This window comes from Protopterus annectens, chromosome 5.part1, assembly GCF_019279795.1.
Source record: "Protopterus annectens isolate FY-2018-M chromosome 5.part1, PAN1.0, whole genome shotgun sequence".
Taxonomy (NCBI): Eukaryota; Metazoa; Chordata; order Ceratodontiformes; family Protopteridae; genus Protopterus; species Protopterus annectens.
In genome coordinates, this window is record NC_056736.1 from 411397438 (window position 1) to 411422879 (window position 25442).

The window sequence follows — 25442 nt, forward strand, 5'->3', positions numbered from 1 at the left end:
ACTTATCTGTAATTTCTCTACAAACTGTCTAAAATTTCTTGAAATATTAAATGATTGTGATAAAACGTGTATCAATTCTTAACCAGTGTTTTTATATTATGTCTAATTTGTTATAATTATTTAAACTGCAGATGTTTTTGTTTTATTTTTCAGGATAGTAAAATGATTGTTCTTAAAATGTTTTGTAATAATTTGGAGCTTTTGTCCCCAGGCACAGCTGAAAATGGGCTTCTACCCAGTCAGACTTTTCCAGTAATCAAAAGTCAATAAATAACATAAACAAATCAAGGAGAACCCTCTGGCCCATAAGTATTGTCTTTGTCTTAAAACTTTTTAAAAAAGGAAAACTTCCCACGGTGTTTTTTCCTATTTTAAAGGGAATTTCTTTTACGTTGTATTTTCATTTTTTTACAACATCCCCTACGGGTTTGCTTAAATTTGTACCAAAGTGAAAACCCACTTTAAATCTGGATCTTTAAAGGAAATTGATTTGCTTTTTATTTACACACTTTAAATTTGATCATTAGCCCCATTTTCACCTTTAAAATTTTCCTGCCTTATCATTCATTCCTAATTTAAAATTTTGCCCTTTTTTTTACAGTTTCAAAATGCAATATTAAAATTCCTTGGGCACCTTTTTCCATGGCCACTTATCTGCATTGTGGGCCCATTTAAAAATTTTAACTTTATCCTGTTAATGATTCAAATATTTGATAATTTTTGGCCCGATAAAATTTTTAGGGGTGACAGGTTTCCCCAAAAATTTTCATCACAAATTTAACATGGCTAAATAAAAGGTATAATTTGATATGTGTACAAAACTTTCCCAAAATTAAAAAATTTTAAATACCCTATTTTTAATGTTATTGTTCATATTTTTTGGATATATTGGAAATTTTTTCAACAAAAATTTTCACAAACCCTTTTATTGCTTTTTTACCTGCTGCCCAAAAAGGGTTTGTACATTTGTTTAAACATTTAAAACCCACTTTAAATTTCTATGTGTTGTTAATTTTTCCCTTTTACCTTTTTGGGCTTTTATTAACGGCAAATTTTATTTTTGCACAGTTTGTAGTTTTACCTTTTGCATTTCCTTTTTTAGTACTGTTTTGCTATTTTTCCTTCTTTCATTGTTTTCCCTTTTAAATTTTAAATTTCATTTTTAAAATGACCCCAATAAAAATTCCCCGTAAAAGGGGTTCAGCCTTTTAGGGCACAAAAAGCCACTGCAGGGTTTTATCTTATTTTTAAAATTTTAAATTTACTCCCGTTACACCGCCTTCCATTCCCAAAAAAGTTATTTTCATTTTAAAATTCCTGTTGGGGTTTGTATGGCTTTAAAAATTTTCCCCCCAAAAAAAGCCCAAACAAAACACCAATTTAAAAGCTAAAATTGATTTAAAAATTCACAAAGGTTGTGGGTTAAAAAAAAATGTGTAAAAATGTTTTGTTAAACCTTCCATTTTAAATTTTTACCATTTTCAAATTTTTAGACTTCCAATTGGGGTTTTAAATTTGCAAAAAAAGTAAAAATATGGGGTGTAAAACAAACCAAATTTTAACACCATTCTTGTGATGTGCAGAAAAAACTTGGGGTTTGTTTTGTTCCCCTTTGTTTTGAAAACTTTAAAACCCAATATAATGTAAAAATTTTTTGCATTTGAATTGTTATCATTCAAATTTTTAAAAAATTTTAATGGCAAACGTATTTTGTTGGGGAAATGGAAAAAATTTTCTTCAAAAAATATTTCAAGGGGTTTTTAAATTTTACTCTTTTTAAGAATAAATTTTCCTTTGCCCTGGAACCTTTTGCTTGCCATTTTCCCCAACCCAAATTAAAAGTTTTTCCCCCGTTTTTCCTTTTTCATTTCCAAAGAAAAAAGGTCCAAACCATGATTTTTAAAACAGTTTTTAAAAAAAAACCTGGATAAATGCTTCAAAATTCTTCCTTTTTAAATTTAATTTTTTTCTTTTCCCAATAGAAATTACAGCACATACATTTTGCTAAAAAACATCTTTTATTTTAAAATTCCCCAATGTTTTGCCCCTAAAAACATTTTTTAAACCAACTTTTCCTTTTTAAAAAAAGTAAAAAAACACAAACCCCCAAATTTTTAAAGCCCTTTTTTAAAACTTCCGGGTAAATTTTTAAAAATTTTTAAATAGTTTTGTAAAAATTTTAAAATTTTTCCTTAAATTTTTAGGTCCAAAAAATGCCCCCTTCTTTTAACTAAATAAGGTTTTAAATTTGCAAAATTTAAAAAAGGGGGTTGAAAAACCCAAACCATTTTAACTTGTTTATAAAACCCTCGTTAAACTACTAAAAAGAAAAGGGCCCTTCTAAGGGCTTTTCCTTTCCCTTTTAAAAAGGGTTATAAAAAACCCAAAACCCTTTTTTAAAATTGTAAAAAATTGTTTGCAAATTTTAGTTTAAAAATTTTTCTGTTAAAGATTTATAGGCAAAAAAATTTAAAAAAAAAAAAATTTTTTAAATTTTAAAAGGGAAAAAATTTTCAAAAATTCAAAAATTTTAATTTTTTAACTTTTTAAATTTTAAAATCCAAAAAAGTTTTAAAAAATCAAAAAATTTTCCCTTTCCCCTTTTGGGGTTCCCAAAAAAAAAAAATTCCCCCAGAAAATCTTTATAAAACCAAATTTTTCTTATAGAACCAACCCTTTTTCCCTTTTTCCCCTTTCAATTTGAAAAATTTGTTTGTTTGAATCCAAGCCCCTCTTAATTTTTGGAAAAGTTTTAAAGTAAAAATTTGTTTCTTTTTTATTCCCCGTACCTTTTTAAATGCCTCCTAAAAATTTTCCTTAAATTTTCCTTTCCTTTTCCCCATGAAAGCGAAAAGGCCCCAACATTTTGGTAAATAACTATTTTCCCTTTAAAACCTTTTTACATTTAAAAAAAAAATGTTTTTCTTAACATTTTTCTACTTAAATCTTTTTTTTGGTTTTCCCTTTGTTAAAAATTGGGTTAAATTGGGGCCAAACCCATTTTGTTCCCTTTTCCCTTTTATTATTCTTTTTTCCCTTTCGTACCCAAAATTTTTTCCCAAAAAATTTTTTTTAAGCCCCGGGGTTTTAAACCCCTTTTAATTTTTCCCTTTGACCCACTAGGTCCATTGGGGCCTGAAATTTTTCATTTTCCTTTAACTAAGGAGCTTCCCTTAAAACCATCCCCCCTTTGCCCCCTTTTTTTTTTTATTGTTTTTGTCCTTTTCCTTGTTCCATTTAAAAGGGCCCCCATTTTTTTAAAACTAACTTTTTATTTCTAATTTAATTTTAAAGTTTCTTTTTTAAAATTTTATTAAAATTGTCTTTTTCCTTAAATTTCCTTTTAACCTTCATTTAGATTAATTAATCCCTTAACCAAAATTTTCTTTTCTTTTTTCAGGGTTTAACATATTTGGTCAAATAAAATTTATAATTAGTTTTCCCAAAATTTTAATAAAAAATTTTTTGCCTAAATTAAATATCCTTTTTAAACCCTTTTAATTTTTCCTTCTTTTTAGGGAAACCCCCCCCTTTTTACCAAAAAATAATAAAATTACCTTTTTCCTTTTGGGCCCTTTTTAAAAAAAAAATATTATCCGAAAATTTTTTTCCATTTTTCCCAAATTTAAACAACACCCTTGGATATTCATTATGTATTTCTTATTTATAATGCAAACAATTTTTTACACATTTTTATACTTGTTTTAGTTTCTCTTAAAAGCTTTTAAATAGGTGACATTGTGAAAGTCTTAGAATGCCCTTTCAAATTTATGTACTGCATTTCACCACAAGATGGTGCTATAATCAAGCTTATTATGGTCTTGTTTTATTAAACAAGACCATAATAAGCTTGATTATAGCACCATCTTGGAGTGCGGGAAGTGCCTTCTGTGTGGAGTTTGCATGTCCTCCCCGCAGTTGGGTGGGCATTTGAAAGATATGCGTAAATGAGCGTGTCTTCATTGAAGGTTGAATGTAGAGCTGGCACCTCGGTGTTTGTGAAAATCTACTGCCAATCATTAGCGGACCAGAGTTCCGCTGTGGCGACCCCTAACCGGGAAAAGCCGAAAGACAACAACAACAAGGTCTTGTTTTATCAACTCATATTATTACTATTATTTTGCACAATTTTAAAACATTAGTAGTCTAAATGAATTGACAGTTTTTTTGTACCTAACATTTAATGGAAGGTTTAACAGTTTTATACATTTTATACACTATTTATATTGTTTTTAACCACATTTACCTTGTGTTTAATGTTTTTTTAAATCAATTTTAGTAATTTTAATTGATGTGTTTTGATTGGACTATTTTTAATTGGAAAGTGTTTAAATACCTATAGTGTGTCAACTAGCCACATCTGAGGAAGTTTTAAAACAAAAACATACTGTTCCTATTGACCGTTAATGTGCGTATGTGCTGTATTGTGCTATCGGCCAAACGAGGAAGTTGATTGGCCAACTGTCGCAATTGACTTGTTGATGCCTCTCAGTTCTTCATTGTTAGATGTGTTTGCCAAAACACAGGGAACGAAGAACCAGGAAGTGAGTAGTGGCAGAACATTAGGACGCCGAGAGGATGGCGCAATTGCTGGAACTAGTGCTGGTTTCACAAATGGTGGAAATGGGACGGACTTTCGACAAACGCCAAATATCCTGAGGCAATCCCAGGAGAGAGGACAATTCAGACCTAATACTAGCCCATCTCTTCAGCTTGGGCAGGATGTGCATTCATCAGCTCAAAATACGGACTGCAATGACTTTAATCTCAAAGAATGGCTTCAGGTTAGTTTTTCTATTAATTTTAAAGAGAAAAACATTAAACCTAAGCCAACAGCTGATTCATACAAGAACCAGCTAGGCAAGTTTGAGAAATTGTTGTTTAAATATAAAACTTTGGACATTGAAAATAGCTATCTAAATTAATGTGTTTTTGAGAATATTGTTCCCAAGGGGCTCAGGGTATGCAAATATCCAAACAATGTTGTCCCAAGGAATTAATTGTTATTTTTAACAGGTGTGGGCTGGAAACTTTGAAAAGCATGATTGAAGAAAACAATAGAGTAAAATGTGACTTATTGAAAGAGATAGATATGTTAAATGACAGTATTCAGGATGACCTTATGTTTGGAATTGTGGAAGAAAGAGAGAAATATTACAAGATTAGGAAAGGTATTGATGACCAATGTAGTGAATTAGTGCAAAGGAAAATTAAAAAACTTGAAAGGGATTTGGTAGAGTACAAGAACAACACTAGTTACTCTATGCCTAGGTCTAGGCCTAGATTTTGGGTGAGTGAACAGGCAAGTTGTAGAGAAGAAGAAATACATAATGAATATCCAAGGGTAAGTGATGAAGTAGGTAACCTGGAAGATTTTAACGATTATCCCCCATTAAGGAGATCTGAAAGACTCTGGAACAAAGGTGATTTCCAACAAAACCAGTATTATTCAAATTTTCAGGAGGTAGCAAGAAGGGGAGGGGAGGTACTAACAAGCCCCAATTTGGAAAACGAAGATATTATACAGGATATTTCCAGTCCTTTTAGGTTCACTAAGGGTGATTTTAGTATATATAATTTTAGTTCCATTAAATTGAATGATGAATATTTTAGTTTGTTATCCAGAGGTATGAAATTCATACCCCTGATTAAAGGAGAGCTTACAAAGATTTTATTAGATTTTAAGGTATTTTTAAGGAAGATTAATTTTCAACTTCTTTTTAACAGTGATATGGTTATAAGGCTCAGTAATTTAGTGAAAAAGAGCACATACAACCCCCTTTACACCCTCAAATAAAACATTTTGAGAGTCTGGTTGAAAATGAAATTAGAAATAATTTTAATAAAGTTAGATTTAAAAAAAAACTTAGATGGATGAGAACACAAACTTTTAATGGAACTAAGGAAGGACACAAACACACGAATAATGAAACCAGACAAAGGGGGTGGGATGGTTTTAATGGATGCTCTTATGTATGAAGGGAAAATTAATTAAATTCTTAGAGACCCCAATAGGTACAATAGTAGCTCTAAGAACGAAATTAACATAGCCTAAGCAAGGATAGATACAGTCCTCGAGGACTTATACACAGAAGGTCTCATTGACAATAAAATGTTGGGGTATCTGAAAGTGAAAAACCAAGAATACCCACTATATTTGGGATCCCTAAAGTACACAAGAATGGGATGGATCCACCATTGAGACCAATTGTTTCAGCAGAAGGGTCAAAAACCTTACCCCTTGCAAAATAGACTCCAAGTTGAAAAATATATGGTTAAAACGTAATAATATTCTTAGAGATTCCTGGGATTTTTTAAGGAGTGTGAAACAGGATTTATATACGGACAATATGTACTATCTTACCATTGATGTTGTGGACCTATTTTCCTGCATTACACTGGAGGAAGGAAAGGTAATGTTAGAGGAATTAATTTTTGAGGATGGCAGCTTAACACGTGATGAGTGCATGGTGATCATACAGTTGTTGGATTTAGTTTTAAAGTATAATTTTTTTTTTACTTTAAAGGGGAGCATTTCCACCAAATTAAGGGTGTAGCTATGGGCGCAGCTTGCGCCCCAACATAAGCAAATTTGATTCTAGTGAAATGGGAAGAAAAATGGGTGCTTGATTCTATATTTAGTTCAAAATGGTCATTATACAAGAGATTTCTGGATGATATTTGTATTTTTTGGAAGGCACCAAAGGAAGAAATTGGTAATTTTATTGAGTTTTTGAGTAAAAGTATGTTTTTTTTTGGAGTTTACACATAAAATAGATGATGAAAAATTAAATTGTTTAGACATAGAGATATATAAGAAGGACAATAAATTTCATTCAAAAGTGTATAGGAAAACTACTTACTCAAATTCTTATTTGCACTATAATAGTGCACACCCCGCACACCAGAAAAGAAATTTGGTTAGGGGGCAATACATTAGATCATCCTGAATGACATCTAATATGTTTAATATGTACATCAAAGATATCAGCACAGGCAGAAAATCTTAGAAGATATGTACATAGATATAAAGGAAAAGTGCAAAATAAGCAATTTAATGATGAACCAAAATGTTTTATAGAGAATTTGGAAACAAGGCCAAAGGAATTAAAACAACCCCCCCACCTGAAAACAAAAAGAAGAAACAGACATATTTTGGAAAGATATCTATGCAGATCCTATGGAACATGATGTTGAATTGATAAAAGTAGTAAAAGAAAGAATAGTTCGAATGTACAGGATATGAAATGGGGTGAAGTAATGGTCAGAGAAACTGAAACAAAATTAAGAAAAGCTCCTAAATGGAAAACCCAGGGCCAGATGCAGTACCTAATCTCTGGCAAAATGTAGTAACATCTTTACATGAAGATTTAGCCATGAGTAAGAATTATTTACATGTGCACCCAAACAAACTCAAACCTGGCTAACAATGCTCCTACTTAAGAGTGAACATGCAAGCAACCCTAAAATTATAGACAAATTACTTGCCTTCTGACGACGTATAAACTTTACACAGGAATTGATGCCAACAGAGTTTATAGCAATTTAGAAGAAAACTCAGTTATGGCAGTAGAACAAAAGAGCAATAAAAGTTGTATGGAACAAAGAATTGTCTATTAAATAGTCATAGTGGAAAACTGTAAAAAGGGGAAGAATCTGAGTGTGACATGGATAACCACAAAAAAAGCATTTGCCAGCATCCCACATTCATAAATAAGAGAGTGCTTATATATGTGTAAGATGCACCCATGTTTTTAGCCCTTTAATCTTATTTGACAGGTCAAGCATATTGTTATCAATCAGAGGAGAAATTGTGGATAGTAATTAATAAAGAGCTGAAGGATTTTGACTGGGAGGGGAAGACAGAAAGAGTCAAGGGGATAAACTGACTCTTCCAGTAGAACAAGGTGGATTAGGATTGCCCAATCTGAAGGGGTATTGAAGAGCTACACAGTTAAGGCTCCTATATGTAGCACAAGCAAAAACCTATAATTCAAAGTGGAAAGGGATGAGGATGAAATGGGGGTAGCTCAAGAAATAAGGACAGACTGGGATTTTGGATGCTGACTTTTAAGGAGAATAACAATAATCATACAGAATTTTATATTCATTAAGTAGCGGAAAGTATTCTACGAACTAAGGCAGCACAGAAATGGAGAAAGGAGATTCTGCCAATAGGGTTATACTAGGGATACAGACAGTAGGCAAGAGGGGGCTGGAATTTATTGGAGAAAATTGGTAAGGGAGCCAAGGTATTGGGAGCAACTAACTAGAGAGGGAAAGCTAATAGAACCAGGGGCAACCGTATCCTAGACCTAGTCATTACCAACATGAGTGACTGGTGTTCTACACCTGAAGTCAACTCCTCGTTGGTCCAATCCGACCATAAGCTAATTGCCCTTGATATCCACATCCCGCCCCCACCCCCCATTAAGGAAACCATGGTAAAAAATTCTCCAAAGCCAACTTCATGCTTCTTAAGACAGAAGTGGTGAACTTCATGACACCCGTGCAGATGGACAATACAGTTACAACTGCTGAATCCTACACAAATGCAGTCTCTATAAGCACTTACACAAGTGCATGGATCGTGCTATCCCAAAAAGAACCAAGACGCTATCCTCCAAAAAAAGGAAGCCAATCTTGTGGTCCCCTGCCATATACAAACTGTACAACAGAAGGAAGAAACTGTTGAAAAAGAGAGTAAAATCCCATGAGTGGAGGAGCTCCCTGTTCAGCCTCAGTAAGAAGCTGAGATCCCTTATAAGATCCTCCAAAGTTAGCTATGAAAACAAAATTGCCACTAATTCTAAGGACAACCACAAAGCATTCTATAGCTATGTCAAGAATCTTGATGGCAACACCCAGATCTGCTCTGAGTTACAGCACAATGGCACGAAAATTACAGAACCAACTGATATTGCCAACATCCTGGCAGATAGGTTCAGTGTTAACTTTCTCTCCCCCTCACCTTCTAAAGGGCCCATATCTATACAGGAAGAATGCAGAGTCCCTGTAATCACAACTACACAGGTAAAAGCTGCACTCTCTAAAGCCAAAAACACAGCATCCATGGGACTGGACAACATCCCAGGCTGCGTTTTACATGAACTTCAGAACGAACTGGCTCCCCACTTAAGCACCATGTTCAATAATAGCCTCGCATCAGGCTTTGTGCCCACTGAATGGTGCACAGCAACAGTTATCCCACTCCACAAAGGGGGAGCCACCACTGATCCCGGGAACTATCGACCTATTAGCCTGACGAGTCTGGTCTGCAAGGCCATGGAACGTATCATCATGAAACTTATAAACAAAGACATTGGTAACCTCCAAACTCTGGATCCCATCCAGTTCAGGTTTGTGAAAGGCAGATCATGCCTCCTGAACCTGATTGACTTCTTTGAAGCAGTCACCAAAGCTGTAGATGAGGGTAAGGTGGTTCACACAGCCTATCTTGACCTCGCCAAGGCTTTTGACACTATCCCCCATTCTGGAATTATAGCTAAACTGACTAAACTAGGTATAAATCCCTACGTCACAAGATGGGTTGCCAACTGGCTCACTGACAGAACCCACACTGTAGAAGTTGCAGACTCCAAATCTGACCTCAAAGCAGTGACTAGTGGAGTACCACAGGGTTCCATCCTGGGACCTCTCCTGTTTGGTATCTACTTCTCTGAAGTACAGGCTAACAAAGAAGGCCTCTGGCTAATGAAGTTTGCAGATGACTGCAAACTAGGAGCCATAGTCAAGTCCCCAAATGATGTGGACATCCTATAGAGGGGCCTCGCTGAGACGGATGCCTGGTGTCAGAGCCGTGGCCTCAGGCTCAGTGCCAAGAAGTGCAGTGTCATCCCCTTTGGTAAAAACTCTGTGCCCATGACCTACCACATAGGCAGCAGTCTGCTTGGCACCGAGTGTGTGGTGGGAGACCTTGGGACCCATGTGGACATTGGTCTCTCCTTTGGTAGTCACATCGCCATGGTGATCTGGGAGTCCTTCTGCATGGCACACCTCTTCATAGAGGGGTTCTCATCGAGGAAAGGATGTCATTGTTCCCCTCTACTTGACACTCGTTGGACCCATTGTGGAGTACAGCACCCCTTTTGGAATGTACCTCACAGGACATCTGCGGCAGCTGGAGGGCCGCAGAGGTACCTCACAAAGAGGACTGCTGGCCTCAAACAAATGCCCTACACTGACCATATCAAAAAACTCCAGCTTTGCTCCATAGCATGTTGCCTACTCCCAGGTGATCTCTGCCTAACATGTGGAGCTATGTCAGACACAGAGCTGTTGGACATGCTGTGCCTGGGGAAGTCCCAATCCCTCTGAGCTACACGCTCTAGGGACCCAGACCTTGTCACCACAGTGGATGGGACATGCTGGAGGGATGGATTCCTGTCCCAGAGACTTCCCATGCTCTGGAGCAGGCTACCCATCTATGTCAAGCAAAGTTCTTCATTACCACTCTTCAGGAAAATTCTTGATGAGTGGATGGGTAATGGGAGGTGCACCCCGGGGATCACTTCTGTGTCTCTGCTCGACAGTGGCACAGGAAAGTGGCTTTCTTGGGTGGCGTGGGTCAGGGAATCTTGTTTGCTGGGCTTGCGTGGGCCCTTGGGCCAATAGCCTAGTACCTACCTATGAACCTATAATAATGAAGATTTTATGGAAGAAATGAAAATTTTGAATCAAATGTTTAAGAAAAGAAACTATCCAAGCACTTTAATTGAGAAAGTGGAGAAGGAAGTCCTAGATGGAAGAGAGGGGAAATGTTGCCTCGTTTTAGGTAGTAACGAGGAAAGTACTGAGCAACAAGTAAAAATGGATGAGGGTTTCAACAGAGCCCTGGTTATAGAATTTAATGCAAGTTCTACCTTAGTTAAAAGTATAATAGAAAGGGGATTGGGCAGGTTCCCTTCCATCATGGACCTAGATAGAATAGCTAAGGAAAAGTTAAAGGGGTTTACAAAAACTCCAGTAGCTTAAAGAATTTATTGGAAAGGAATGTCACGACAAGAACAGGAAGTAATAATATGAGAAGAAAAGGAACATTTAAATGTGGGCATTGTGCTCAATGTTCATACATTTTTAACAAGGAGACCATATACTTGGAATGTAGAAAAATGTTATTAGAGGGCAAAACATATAGTAACTGTGAAGATACAGGGATAGTGTATTTAGCAAAATGTATGTGCTGTCAAGCTTTCTATGTGGGAAAGACGGAATGTAAATTAAAAAGAAGAATTTATGAGCATTTATACGAGGTACAGAATAAAAAAGAAACAAATGCACTTTATAAACATCAAATAGAATGCTTGGATGCAAACTACTTATTTTTTCTATTAGAGAAGGTGAAGAAGGACAAAAGAGGTGGTCTATGGGAAGAAACAATTGAATATACAGAGCTCTGGTGGCAAGTAACTTTGCAAGCTAACAGGTGGCCAGGGCTAAATGATTGTATTTCAATACCCCCCTTCTTAAATTAAGAGCTGCCAAATTATAAAGCCCTTGAATATTAGTTTTTGTATTTTTGTATTTTTGTTCCATTTCATCTACTTATTTATTTATATCTTTGTTTGCTCTATAGAATCTTTTAACAGAGGAATAAAGAGTTTTTTATTGAATATTTATAAGGTATTATTTATTTATTACTTTGTATTTCTTATTTATAATACAAACAATTTTTTACACATTTTTATACTTGTTTTAGTTTCTCTTATAAGCTTTTAAATAGGTGACATTGTGAAAGTCTTAGAATGCCCTTTCAAGTTTATGTACTGCATTTCACCACAAGATGGTGATATAATCAAGCTTATTATGGTCTTTTTTTTATCAAATATCTTTTTATTTAAAATGTTTCTGGTATGAAAACAAAACAAAAAGAATAACAGGACAATTACATGTGGTACAGTTGATACAGTTACATTGTACATTCATAAACATGTAATGATAGTTATTGCCCATTATGCTACTAACATTCATACTTTGTAAAAAAACATAGGGCCGGATTCACGAAGGCTTGCACGGAGTCTAAGAGTAGTGTAAGACTCCATGCAGCCTTCGCGATCCAGGAACAGCCCAAAGTCCGTGTAAGAGTCAAGCTAAAATGGCTCTTACACGGAGTGGGCGTGGATAAGCTAATCACCTCACTTGCAGCCGAATAGCATGCAAATGAGGCTGATTAGCGATCCAGGAAGCCTAGAACAGCCCGTGTAAGAGCCGTTTTAGCTGCAGAAATGTACTCAGTTGACAACTGAGTACGTTTCTGCAAACACGGCAATGGAGCCATGTCAGCTCCAAATAAAGGGTGCATATGTGACAGGCAGCATGCCAATGGCCAAATATGTGGCCATTGGCAAGGTAACCCCATGCAAATATATTAAAAATATGATTTTTTTTCGGGCGATTGCCGATGTTTAAACCAGCGCAGCCCCAAAACGGCTGCGCTGCATAGAACATAAAAACGAAGGTTTTAAACCTACAAATGTAGGTTTTATGCAATACATGGAATGTCAATGCAGGGACCAGCAGAGCAAAACCAACATGGCCACCGTGTAGTGGTTGCTAAGGGGGGAAGCTGAGTCTAAGAGATGTAACTAAGCATTAGTAGGCAATCTGATGCAAATGAGTGTAAGGATACTGAATTCCACTGTCACATAGCAAATGAGCACATTCTGAGTAGTGTAAGAGTTACATAAGGGGAGGAACAGAGTAGGAGATAGGTGACATCACAGGGGGGAATGGTAGAAAGAGATGCAGTTCATTGGAGGTTAGAGTTACATGACAGATGTCAGACAGATATCAAGGAAAGAGGTGTGCCACTAAGTAAACATGAGAAAGTCAAGAAATGGAAGGTGTACACTGTTGCCTACACCAAAGTTTCTTGCTGGGCGTGTATCTTGCGCATGCTTGCCACCAGCCAGTAAGGCAGTGTCTTGCCGAGTAAGGCAATGTCTTGGCGCTGTAAGGCAGTGTGCGCGCGTGTAAGGCAGACTGAACATGTGGGAGCATGTTGGGAGATGTTTAACACCGTTTGCACGGGCGTGCACGCGTTTAAAACCGAATAAGCAGATTCTGAACTGTGTAAGTATGTGTGCGCGTGTAAGCCACTGTGAGCGTGTTTCTGCTGGTTTGCACACGGCTCCACCCTGAGGAAACAAAAAGGAAAAAGGAAGCAACAGATGTAGTAGGAAGTTAGCAGGGAATACTGCTGGAGCTAGCAGGTGAAAACAATTAGATGCAGGCAATTACACAGGCAGAATACTAGCCCAGCCCAGCACTTAAAACTCTGCAAACAGCAGTGCAGAATGTTTCTCTCAAGAGACACTGCAAGACAGGAGTTAAGTTATCAGAAGTGAAAACTGAAAAAGCTGAATGCAGAGCAGAAATGCTAGGGGCTGCCATAGCTGTCATAATGAGACATAGGCAACTTGCTGAGGGTGGTGACAATGCAGATGGTGCCAGACAACCCGCAGTGAGGAGACGGAGAAGAGTGTACAGGCCCAGGGTCACCTACCACGGGTTACATGAGCTGGAGATAGTAGAGCGCTATAGAGTGGACAGAGACCTCCTGCAGCAAATAGTGGAGCTGTGCAGGCCACGCCTCACACACAGAACCAACAGAGGGGAACCCATCCCAGTGGAAACCAAGGTATGTGTTGGCCTAAGAATACTAGCAACAGGTACTTTCCAGAGACCAACTGGCGATATGATGGGGATATCACAGGCATCAGCTTCCAGGGTACTGCACCAGTTCCTGGATGCCATGTCAGCACATGTCGGTGATCATGTATATTTCCCCAATGCCCGTGAGGTATTGGCCAGCAATATGCGTCTCTTCCAGCAAATAGCGGAATACCCTGAGGTAGTGGGTGCAATAGACTGCACGCACATACGCATCAAAGCACCAGCCGGTGAGCGGGGTAGGGCATACATCAACCGCAAGGGCTTCCCCTCCATCAACTGCCAGGTCATGTGTGATGCCCAGGGCATAATAATGAATGTGTGTGCTGGCTGTCCTGGGAGCTACCACGATTCCCACATCTGGCATTTGACGCAGCTGTACCAGACATTTGCCAATGGGGACATCCCGCACGGACACCTAGTGGGGGATGCAGGTTATGCACTGGAGCCGTGGCTGATGACACCCATCAGAAATGCACACACACCTGAACAGGAACCCCATAATAAGGCACACGCACAAACACGTAATGTAATAGAGCGTGTGTTTGGGCTGCTCAAGTCACGATTCCGGTGTCTGGACACATCTGGTGGAGCCTTGCAGTACACACCAACTACATGTACCCAAATTGTCATGGTATGTGCTATGCTACATAATATGATCTTGCGAAAACAGCTGCAGCAGGACCAGCATAGGGCTGGGCCAAACAGCCCCCACCATTGCCAAGGCCATCACAGGCACAGCGTGACTCGGAGGAGGAACAACCTGAGCCTGCCCCAGTAGGCAGAAGGAGGCGTGCCCAGTATGCCCTGGCCTTGGCAAAGAGGCAACGCATAGCACATACATTGGCTCAGTAGGAACCTTGGGAATGATACCCCTCTCTGACTCACTCATATAGTAACAGGGATGCCTAACGTGACACAACCTGCTCTCAAACATGTACAGGGAAGTGTAATATGCGCATCCGACAGAGGCAGCCCTGCAGCACCACCTGAGGCATGAATGCTATGTGTTAAGTAATGTAACACCAAGCACTATATGCACACCTGAGGACCCTGAATAACATCCTACCCTCACCAAGCAGCATGCCACAACATGACAACGAGATGATCAAGTGCAACAATTGACTGAAGTATCGCAGTTAGTCAAAGGGGACCCAATGTGTGCCAGTCTGGGATGACATGCTGAGCATGACATGATGCACCACCTGCTAGGACTGGCGTGCACCTATCAGTGCAGGCCGTATGGATACTGGCAAAGGCTGTTGTCACGCACAGTGTGCCCTGAATAGGTAAGGCTCAAAACACAAACCTATCTCCATAGGTACCAGAACGGATAAGAATAAGATAAGGGATAAGTTGAAACAGCAAGATGCATGCAGTCTAAACTCACCCAGTATGGAGAATGTTGATAACTGTGCTGTAACAGAAAACTGAGGCAAGGCTCACAACAGCACCCTAACACTACCAGGTTACACCTCATACTGTGCTGTACAGCCTCAAAACTTGGAACAAGCTACAAAGGGAGGGTGACTAGCAAGAATTGTCAAGGATAACCACACCCCCATGTTGGTACCACCACAAAAAGCAGCATGGACTAGCCATGCTCAAGTAACAGTGGCTAAAACTGCCCCCCAGTTTATAGCCTGCTACAGACTACTGCCCCAACACCAGGAACTGCATCTGGCCTATGCTGGAATACATGAATATATCAAGTCCTCCAAACCACATTATATTGGGCGACTGCAAATACCCAGACATAGACTGGGAGCATTATACCAGCTCCAACAGTGTAGGACAAAAGTTCATAGAATCCACAAACCAAAAGGCCCAGGAACAACGTACCACTCCCACAAGAGGGGTAAGCATACTGGATGTGATAATCAGCAACATGGGTACGGGATGTCAAGATGAGAAGTGTATTGCTCACTGGTAAAACCAGACCATAGAGTAATCACACTGGATATACAAATCCTGACCACAGTCCCTGGCCGGAAAACCACAGTGGAAAACATGTGCTAAGCAATATTTGCACTCCTCCAAACTGATGTGGAATCCATTAAAGGTCCAGTGCAGGTGCAAAATATGGGCCACACCTCAGAACCTGTAATACAGCCATTCCATGAACACTGCCAGGAATGCTTGGATTATGCAGTCCTAAATTAAAACAAGACACAGTGCCTAAATCTGGCATGGTGGACACCAGCCATAACCAAAACATGCAAGAGAATGAGGAAGCTACTACATGATAGAGCAAACATGAACAATGAAGTAATTACTGATCAGTAGTATGGCAATAAAATCTGTCCACACATGCAATCCACTAAGGCCAGCCACAACAAGTGGAATCTGTGAATCCTGAGGCAATGTTACACCTGCCCCAAGTACACAGACAACACCCAACTCCACCCAAGAAATACAAATATATGTGAGAGATGCAACCATCCATCCAAACTGGAGGCTGAGCTCCCTCAACTCAGTACTCCCAAAACAAGTCAGTAGGAGAAGGTAACCACACACACCACAAACACATTCCCACATAGACCTATCACAACTGCAAACCAAACACATAAACACAGAAAAACATTCCCGGAGGCAGAAATCACAAACATAGCACACCAACAGAGGCCTCTAAAGCAGACACCCAATCAAACAGCCTCCAAACATAGCACATGCAACACATAGAACACAAAGCTGGTGTGCCAAACAGTCACATGCCAGAAGGAGAAACAACATGCCTGATACAGTTGTAATAGGTGACTCCATAGTCAGACACACTGCTGTCCCGCACACCAGACTGAACAAGGGAAAGGGTACAGTAAGCTGCCTGTAGGCTGCCACAATATGCCACATAACAGAAATATGTAGGTCACTCCAAAGCAAGTAGAAATATGATGCAGTCATAGTCCATGCTGGTGTGAATGACCTGAGATGTACCGCCCTAGACTACATGTAAAGAGACACAGATGAGCTATCTGATTATGTAGTCCAGGCCGGTATGACACTCACCATTCTCAGCATCCTACCCTTACCAAGAATAATGCCACAGTACAAACACGGAATGATCAGTCATAGCAAGTGGCACACTTACTGGTGTCATTCCAAGGGGATCCAATGTCTGTCTGCTTGGGATGTCATGCTTGACAAGCCACGCAGCTGTCCTTGGGATGGCCTGCACCTGTTACCCCTGGGCGTCTGAATATTGGATAAGGCCTTTGCCACCTCCATAGAGCCTTTGTAGGCAAGGCTGAAAAGACTGACCCACCACCCTAGAAAACATAAGTGGGAAGAAACATAAGGGAAATGCTGACCAATGCCAGATGTGTACACCCCAATATGCATGCTCCCGAGGCCATCCCCAGAATGGAGAACATCGATGTCTGTGCAGTGACAGAAACCTGCTGCAAGCCTCCTGACAGCACACCAGCACTACCAGGTTATACCACGTACCATGTGTCATGGCCCCAAAACCTGGAACAAAACATAAAAGGAGGGTGAGTATCCATAGGCAGCACAGACACCCATACGTCCAGGTAACTGACAATACACAAGGCAGTGGAGTTCACCCATGTGCAACTAACTGTAGGCAAGACTGCTGTGCAGTCTGTAGCATGCTACAGACCGCACTCTCACACACAATAACCCCACCCAACCGTCCTGAAGACACTGGACAGTATGAATGTCCCACCAAATACCAAACAAGGTACCACAAATTACCACATAGGTGGTAAACCATTATGTATGGAAGGAGTAACCAGGGACCTAGGGACACAAGTGGACAGTAACCTGTTATGTGACACCCACATTGCCAATGTGGCTAGGAAGACTGTCTACATTTGACACCGTATCAGGAAAGGAGTCACATCTACGGCAACAGAGGTCACTGTGCCCCTATACTTTTCTCTAATCACACCCATAATCTAGTACAATGCCTCATATGGGATGTACCTTACCTGACACCTGCAGCAGTTAGAAAGACCTCAAAGGTACCTCACCAAGAGGATAAAGTGTCTCAAATATATGTCATATGCTGCCTGGCTGTAGACACCCCAGCTGAATCCAGTCACATACTACCACACAGAGGCATTGCATGCCTGTTGTAGGAGGCCATGCCCAACACAGGAGTAATGGACATGCTCCACCCCAGAAAACACATATCCATTGGAGCTGTGAGAGTGAGAGATGTCAACCTCAACAAATAATGAAATAGGATGTGCCGGTGGGACAGATACATAATCCAGAGGCTCCCCACACCCTGGACCAGAATCCCACTCCATGTTAGGCAGAGCCCCTCACTGACACTGTTCAACAGGAATCTTGCCAAGTGGATGGATGATTGTAGAGTTACACTGGGGGTCTTCACTGTGTCATGTCCAGACAGAGGCACAGCAAAGCAAATCATAAATGGCCATAATATTCACATAGCAAGGGGTGTCAAAAGCCACACACACTCTGGCTAGGCTAACAAATGCCCAGGGTGGATAGCCTAGTATGAACCTATGAACCTATGTAGATACAAATTGTACAGGACACTAAGGATAATCCCAAGGCTTACACAACTGATGGTAGGAACCATGTTGAGAATTCACAGATATGCCCTGAATCACACAAATATCACAAACACACACACATATTGCCAACATACATCCTGACAGGTGCAGTGCAAACCCCCGAATGCAGAATATCTATCCCAGCAGACTGCTGGCCCCCTGACATTGCAGATGCTGAGGTAACAGCCAACATCTACAAAGCAAAACACACAGCAGCAATGGTATGAGATGGTGTCCTGGGCTTAGTGCAACATGGACTCCAAGATGAATGGAATGCCAAACCACACTACTGCTCAATGTCAGCCTTACCACAGAATATGTACCCAAAGAGCAGTGTACAACAACAGTGGTCCTTCTCAACAAAGGTGTTGCCTGAATGGATACTGAACAGTACTACCCCAGAATCCTGAGAAGCTCGGTTTGCACAGCTATGGAAAGGATCAGCATGTGCCACAGACATAAAGATGTTGGGGACCTACTGACACCGGACCCAACCCAGTGTGGCCTTCTCAAGTGCAGATCCTGCCCCTAACCATGTTTGACTCAATTGAAACAGTCATTAAGGTCATTGATGAGGGCAATGTGCTCCACACAGTGTATCTGGACCTTGCAAAGGCTTCTATACAATACTCTACATGTTCAGTATAGATAGGCTCACCAGCTTAAATATAAACCCACATGTCAGTAGAGGGGTTGCAAACCAGACCAAGGACAGAACAGACATAGTCAGACATGCTGCAGCCATGCCAGACTACAAACCAGATATAACTGGCATCCCACAAGGCTTTGTCCTGGTATCTCCCTCGTCTGGTATATATGTCCCATAGGTACAGGCAAACATGGAAGGACTGTGTCCGAACATGTTTGCAGAGGACTACAAACTGCTCACCACATATGATCCACCAGCTGACACAAGCATCCCACAAAAGGGCCACATAGAAACAGACAACTGGTGCCATAGCCATGTCAGCAAGCTAAGTGCAGAAACGTGTATAGTCAACCCCCGTGGATATACAGTAAGTGCCCACCAATTACCACATAGGTGTTAACCCATTATGTAGTTAACATGTAATGAGAGACCTGGGGACACAGGGTGATAGATATCCTGCATTGGACAAACATGTGCTGTAGTGTTTACAGAAACATACCATATACCCACCTAATCATGAAGGCTGTCAGATCTAGATAAGGGGAGGTCATTGTGGCTCTGCAGTCATCCTTCATCAGTGGTACAATCGACTACAATAGCCCCTGTGGGATGTACCTCAGCAGGCACCTCCATCAACCGTAAAGTCCCCAACAGTACCTCATCAGGAGTATCAAACAGCCTGCACAGATGCCATGTGTTGCCTGTGTTGCTGGCATCAATAAACATGCTGCACCTTGTACAATCTGAATGGCAGTGAGCTATGCACATGAGAGACCTGAATCCCAGCACTGACTTACATAGGACAAGCTGTACTGCGTGATCCATAACACAGAAGCCACTCCCACCCATGAGTGAACCCCTAGCACAGGCTACCCATAGAGTCACTTATCAATCTTCCTCAATAGGAATCCTGATGGATGGACGGGAGATGGTAGATTTATCCTGGGTATCATGGACATATCACAGGTAGACAAAGGCACAGTATACTAACCATGACATATGTCATGGCAAACTCCTCTTACAATGTGTGTTGAAAGACAAACACACTCTCCAACTAGCATTAGACATGGACTAGGGCACATCGCTAGTGTTTGCAATTGTACACCTATGTTGTGGAATACACTACCAATGTTGGACAAGCCTGGTTTAAGTAGTTCATATCTGAACAGAATGCAACATGGTCAGATGTACACAACTGGCCCCTAACCAGGCTGTTGTGCCCACTATCGAAATATAAAGCAGTGATAGCAGTAAAGCCCAGGATACTGTCCACCACAGTCAAAGTACTACCAGTACACTATACAGTACTACAGTGTTAGGTCAGTGTGAAAGGATGTTGACAACTGTATGCAAAGTATCCCATGCAAACACTGCAGGCACAGTATAATCCTGTTGTGTTCACACACAAAGCAGTTGTACAGTAACTACACAACATGACACACAACACACAACCATAAACGGGTGATAGTTGTTGAAGTTCACACACATCCACAAATGTGGTGGGCTGCAGAGTCCAACATATGGAATTCTCACACTGGGCATGCTCACACACTTTGACAACATGCCATGGGAAGGCTGAACTGGGCATGCTCACACACTTGGGCCAAATCTCGGTTTAGCAGTTGGACAGACATATCTGGTATTGTTATGTGTTATGCCAGGAACCAACCACATTACAGCAGTCTGCCCAGTGCACACAGTTAAATGACTACAGAGACATACGTGATATAGTGGATCCCTCCCATGTGCAAACATTTTCCACAGATGCACAAGTTGTTCATACAAACAGGGAATGCTATGGCAATAAAGATATGCAAACAGTCTATCAGCAACAAATAATGTGCATTTGACAATTAAACATATTGGTGTAGAGGTCAACACTAGGCTGTTTGCCCTAGGGAATGACAGCTTAGCCATAGTGTGCTTGGTGTCTGCCTCCCCACAGGATGCACATTCCCCTTTCTAAACACAGATGATGTCAGCACCCTATAAGTACAGCAGGAGAAAAGAAACTTCCCAGTAATCCGAATAGTGTGCTCCGCTAATGCGTCCGTCTCAAGTGTCATAACATAGTTAGGTAGGGGTTTCAAATCCTGCAAATGCTCAGTGTGTGTGTGTGAGTGGGGTTGGTGTGTGTGTGAGGGAAATGTCCCTTTTGGCAAATAGGATAAGACACTACAGGATGCACATTCCCTTTCTAAACACCGATGATGTCAGCACCCTATAAGTACAGCAGGAGAAAAGAAACCTCCCAGTAATGCGAATAGCGCACTCTGCTAATGCATCTGTCTCAAGTGTCATACCATAGTTAGGAAGGGGTTTGAATCCTGCGAATAGCAAGTGTGTGTGTTTGTCTGAGGGGGGTTTGTGTGTATGAGGGAAATGTCCCTTTTGGCAAATAGGATAAGACACTACAGGATGCACATTCCCTTTCTAAACACCGATGATGTCAGCACCCTATAAGTACAGCAGGAGAAAAGAAACCTCCCAATAATGCGAATAGCACGCTCTGCTAATGCGTCCGTCTCAAGTGTCATAACATAGTTAGGTAGGGGTTTGAATCCTGCGAATGGCAAGTGTGTGTGTTTGTCTGAGGGGGTTTGTGTGTGAGGGAAATGTCCCTTTTGGCAAATAGGATAAGACACTACAGGATGCACATTCCCTTTCTAAACACCGATGATGTCAGCACCCTATAAGTACAGCAGGAGAAAAGAAACCTCCCAGTAATGCGAATAGCATGCTCTGCTAATGCGTCCGTCTCAAGTGTCATAACATAGTTAGGTAGGGGTTTGAATCCTGTGAATGACAAGTGTGTGTGACTGTCTGAGGGGGATTAGTGTGTGTGTGAAGGTTATGTCCATTTTGGCAACTAGGTGAACAGACTACAGGATGCCCATTCCCTTTTCTAAACACTGATGATGTCAGCACTCTATAAGTATAGCAGGGGAAGGGAAAACTCCCAGTAATGCAAATAGCGTGCTCTGCTAATGCGTCCGTCTCAAGTGTCATAACATAGTCAGATAGGGGTTTGAATCCTGCAATTGGCAAGTGTGTGTTTTTGGCTGAGGGGGGTTAGTGTGTGTGAGGACAATGTCCCTTTTGGCAACTAGGTGAACAGACTACAGGATGCTCATTCCCTTTTCTAAACACTGATGATGTCAGCACTCTATAAGTATAGCAGGAGAAGGGAAAACTCCCAGTAATGCGAATAGTGTGCTCTGCTAATGCGTCTGTCTCAAGCGTCATAACATAGTTAGGTAGGGGTTTGGATCCTGTGAATGACAAGTGTGTGTGACTGTCTGAGGGGGGTTAGTGTGTGTGAAGGTTATGTCCATTTTGGCAACTAGGTGAACAGACTACAGGATGCCCATTCCCTTTTCTAAACACTGATGATGTCAGCACTCTATAAGTATAGCAGGGGAAGGGAAAACTCCCAGTAATGCAAATAGCGTGCTCTGCTAATGCGTCCGTCTCAAGTGTCATAACATAGTCAGATAGGGGTTTGAATCCTGCAATTGGCAAGTGTGTGTTTTGGCTGAGGGGGTTAGTGTGTGTGAGTACAATGTCCCTTTTGGCAACTAGGTGAACAGACTACAGGATGCACATTCCCCTTCTAAACACTGTTCAGCAGACGGCCATGGCTCTGGCACAAGTTGTCTGTTGCTATGATGCCCCTTTGGAAGATGCTTGTGTCAGCTGGAGAGTCGATTATGGTGGCCAGTCTGCAGTCATCTGCATATTTGGACAGCCACAGTCCATCCGTGTTGGCCTGTACCTCCAATAAATATATACCAAACAAGAGGGTCCCAGGACTGAGCCTTGTGGGACACAACCCGTAACTGTTATGGGGTCTGGCATGGCTCCAGCAATGCTAACCATGTGGGTTCTGTCCTTGAGCCACTGTGCAATCCATCTAGTGACATAGGGGCTTATATTTAAGCTGGTGAGCTTCCCTAGAATGCCCAAGTTAGGTATTGTTGCGAAGGCTTTTGCAAGGTCCAGGTAGGCTGTGTGAACCACCTTCCCCTCGGCAATGGCCTTGGTGACTGTTTCAAAGAAATCAACCGGTTACACCCGTAGTGCTGGTGTGCTCTCAGTAGCCCTGAACCAGGCATCTGTTACTGCACAGATATCAATGTTTTCCATGCCAAGGAGTGTTTTGGGTGCATGCATCTGGAGGTTTAGACATCTGGCGTTGGGTAGCATTGCTCTTAGTGTCTTATCCCTTGTGATACCTATGAAGGTGGGTTTGTCATTTGAGCCCTGCCTAACATAGGCACTATGGGGTAGCAAGAGCCTTTGCCAATATCTGAAAGGCCAGGGTGACAGGTGCAGGCCGTCCCTAGCAAAGCAGGTAGTTCAACAGAAGATGAATGTGTGAAGGTGTAGTGCCTGTGATTAGTTAGCAGTAGCATATATGACTGCTCACATGGACACATGCCAGGCAGGTCATATGCACTGTGTCACAGGCAATGTACATGTGAACAGGACAAACAGTGACAACCTGTCAAGTGGGACATGGACATACATATAGTAGGCTATGCAGATGGCACTAGGAGTCCACAGAAGCTCTATAACTATGCATTGCAGGTGTGATCAGTATTCCAGGGTAATTGCAAGCAAACATGCATGCAAACAAAGATACAGTAAACAGGGCTGCATGTAGTCCATTGTACAACAAACAAGCTGTACCAGTTCCAGTAGGTAACACTGCAAATATGCAGGCACTATGCACATGTACATGGAAATACACAGGTCAGATGGCTAGGGTCCAGTCTCAGTGCACACAAGTGTACAGACCATGCATGTACTGTCAGGATGTACAATAACTGGATAGAAACCCATGTGCTCATACCTGCAGTAATACACATGTCAATTAACAGACACTGAGCCTTCACTCAGTGGTTCCATACTTAGTAGGATGTATGCTCCCTGGCCTGCCACCACAGTATCCCTGACATATATGGGGACTCTCCCTCCTGTGACAGTTAGTTATGTGTGTTGGGGCTGTCTAGCATGGTATGGGATGTGAGCATGCAGTGCTAGGGTGCTCCTGTGTGTCCTGTACCAGTCGTGTAGTACTGCATACATATCAACATCCTCAAACATCTGCAACGCAGAGTCTAGTGTGGGCAACATGCCACTTGCAATTTACATGTCCATCATTATGTATTACTACATTCATTACCCTATCCCCTGTGCTACCTATGTATGTAGCCTTCTGTTGACATCATTACCACCAGTATGCCAACATGTGCAGATGATACACTATGGTACTTATCATGGGTGTAGACAACAGGACATGACAATCACACACTTACTGCATCAGGCATGCTGTGATATACCCACAATTAATTCAGCACACAGTACTGTTAACAACATGATACTATTACTACACATCTATGTGGTCACCCTGTGCATCAGCAACATGTTAACCTGTACATGCACAGTTGTTACAGATTGCAGGAGGTGGCACAGTTTCATCATATGCACAGGGTGTGAACCTGGTATGCCTGAGTCAGCCACCCATACCACCAATTGACATGTATGTGTATGCGTGTTGGTGAGGGACAGCAGTAGAAGGTGGGGCAATGTTGATGCAGTGTGTGCATGTATGCGGTAGCCCTAGGTGTTGTCAATTTGCATGTGTGTATGGATGCACACAGTTCCACCTCATGGCTGCCATATACTGGTGTTTGTGGACAGCCACAGACTGTACCTGCCAGGTCATACAGATCAGTGTCTCTGGCCACGGACACGGTACCTGTGCCTTGCAGGGTGCTACGGACCGTATCCAGTACCAACCCAGACTGGGTACTGTCATCAGAAGCAGGTGTTCATTGACTGGACACAGATCCCTGTCGGGCCTGGCCAGAGCCACGTGCGTGGTCTCCTGGGGCGGTCTGATGACAGCACAGACCCAGCATTGCTGGGGCTGCTGCTGGCACTACGGGGCGGCCGCGCCCTGTTGTCGCCGTGGCGACTGCCAGCTGCTGCTGTTGCTGGCATACAGCCACGTCGTCGCCTCAACCGCCCACCATCGTCCTGGCTCATGGACATGTAGTTGTGGAACCGGTCTAATATGTCCCCACAACGTCTGTCTATGACATCGGTGAAATCACGGATGGCAGCCGCAATGTCACGCATACTGTCAGTCATGGCTGTGTGACATGCTGCCAGCTCCCTCAGTCCCTGTCTGGTGTACCGTTCCATACGTGACTGTGCCTGCATGACAGTCCGAAACATAGCTGAGGTTGTAAGACCTCTGTGGGCACGTCTGACAGGGGCAGTACGCCCATGGATGCTCCCACGAGAACCCCTGGACATCTGTCTGTGTGGTACCATCTCTGGGCCATGCCCATGGCTGCTGTGTGGGGAGGCATGTGCCACAGATACCACATTACCCTGGTCAATGCCCACTGTATGCTGTCCATCACCTAGGGACAGTGGTGACAAGGGGTGTATTGGCAGGATAACTGTGCGCATTGATGGGGTCGACAGCTGTGTACTGTCAATCGGCTGACCAATGGCAGACCCTGGCATACCTTCCTGTG

The 25442-nt window shown here is 41.6% G+C and overlaps 1 protein-coding gene across 1 annotated transcript in view; it reads left to right on the forward strand.

Moving 5' to 3' along the window:
* The first annotated feature begins 5041 nt into the window (after positions 1-5041).
* The window catches only part of LOC122803174 (lysosome membrane protein 2-like), a 476872-nt gene continuing 456471 nt past the window's right edge, over positions 5042-25442 (forward strand). The window contains exon 1 of the mRNA XM_044072789.1: positions 5042-5464. Within this exon, the coding sequence (XP_043928724.1) occupies positions 5042-5464 (423 nt within the window). The remainder of the gene's footprint in view (positions 5465-25442) is intronic.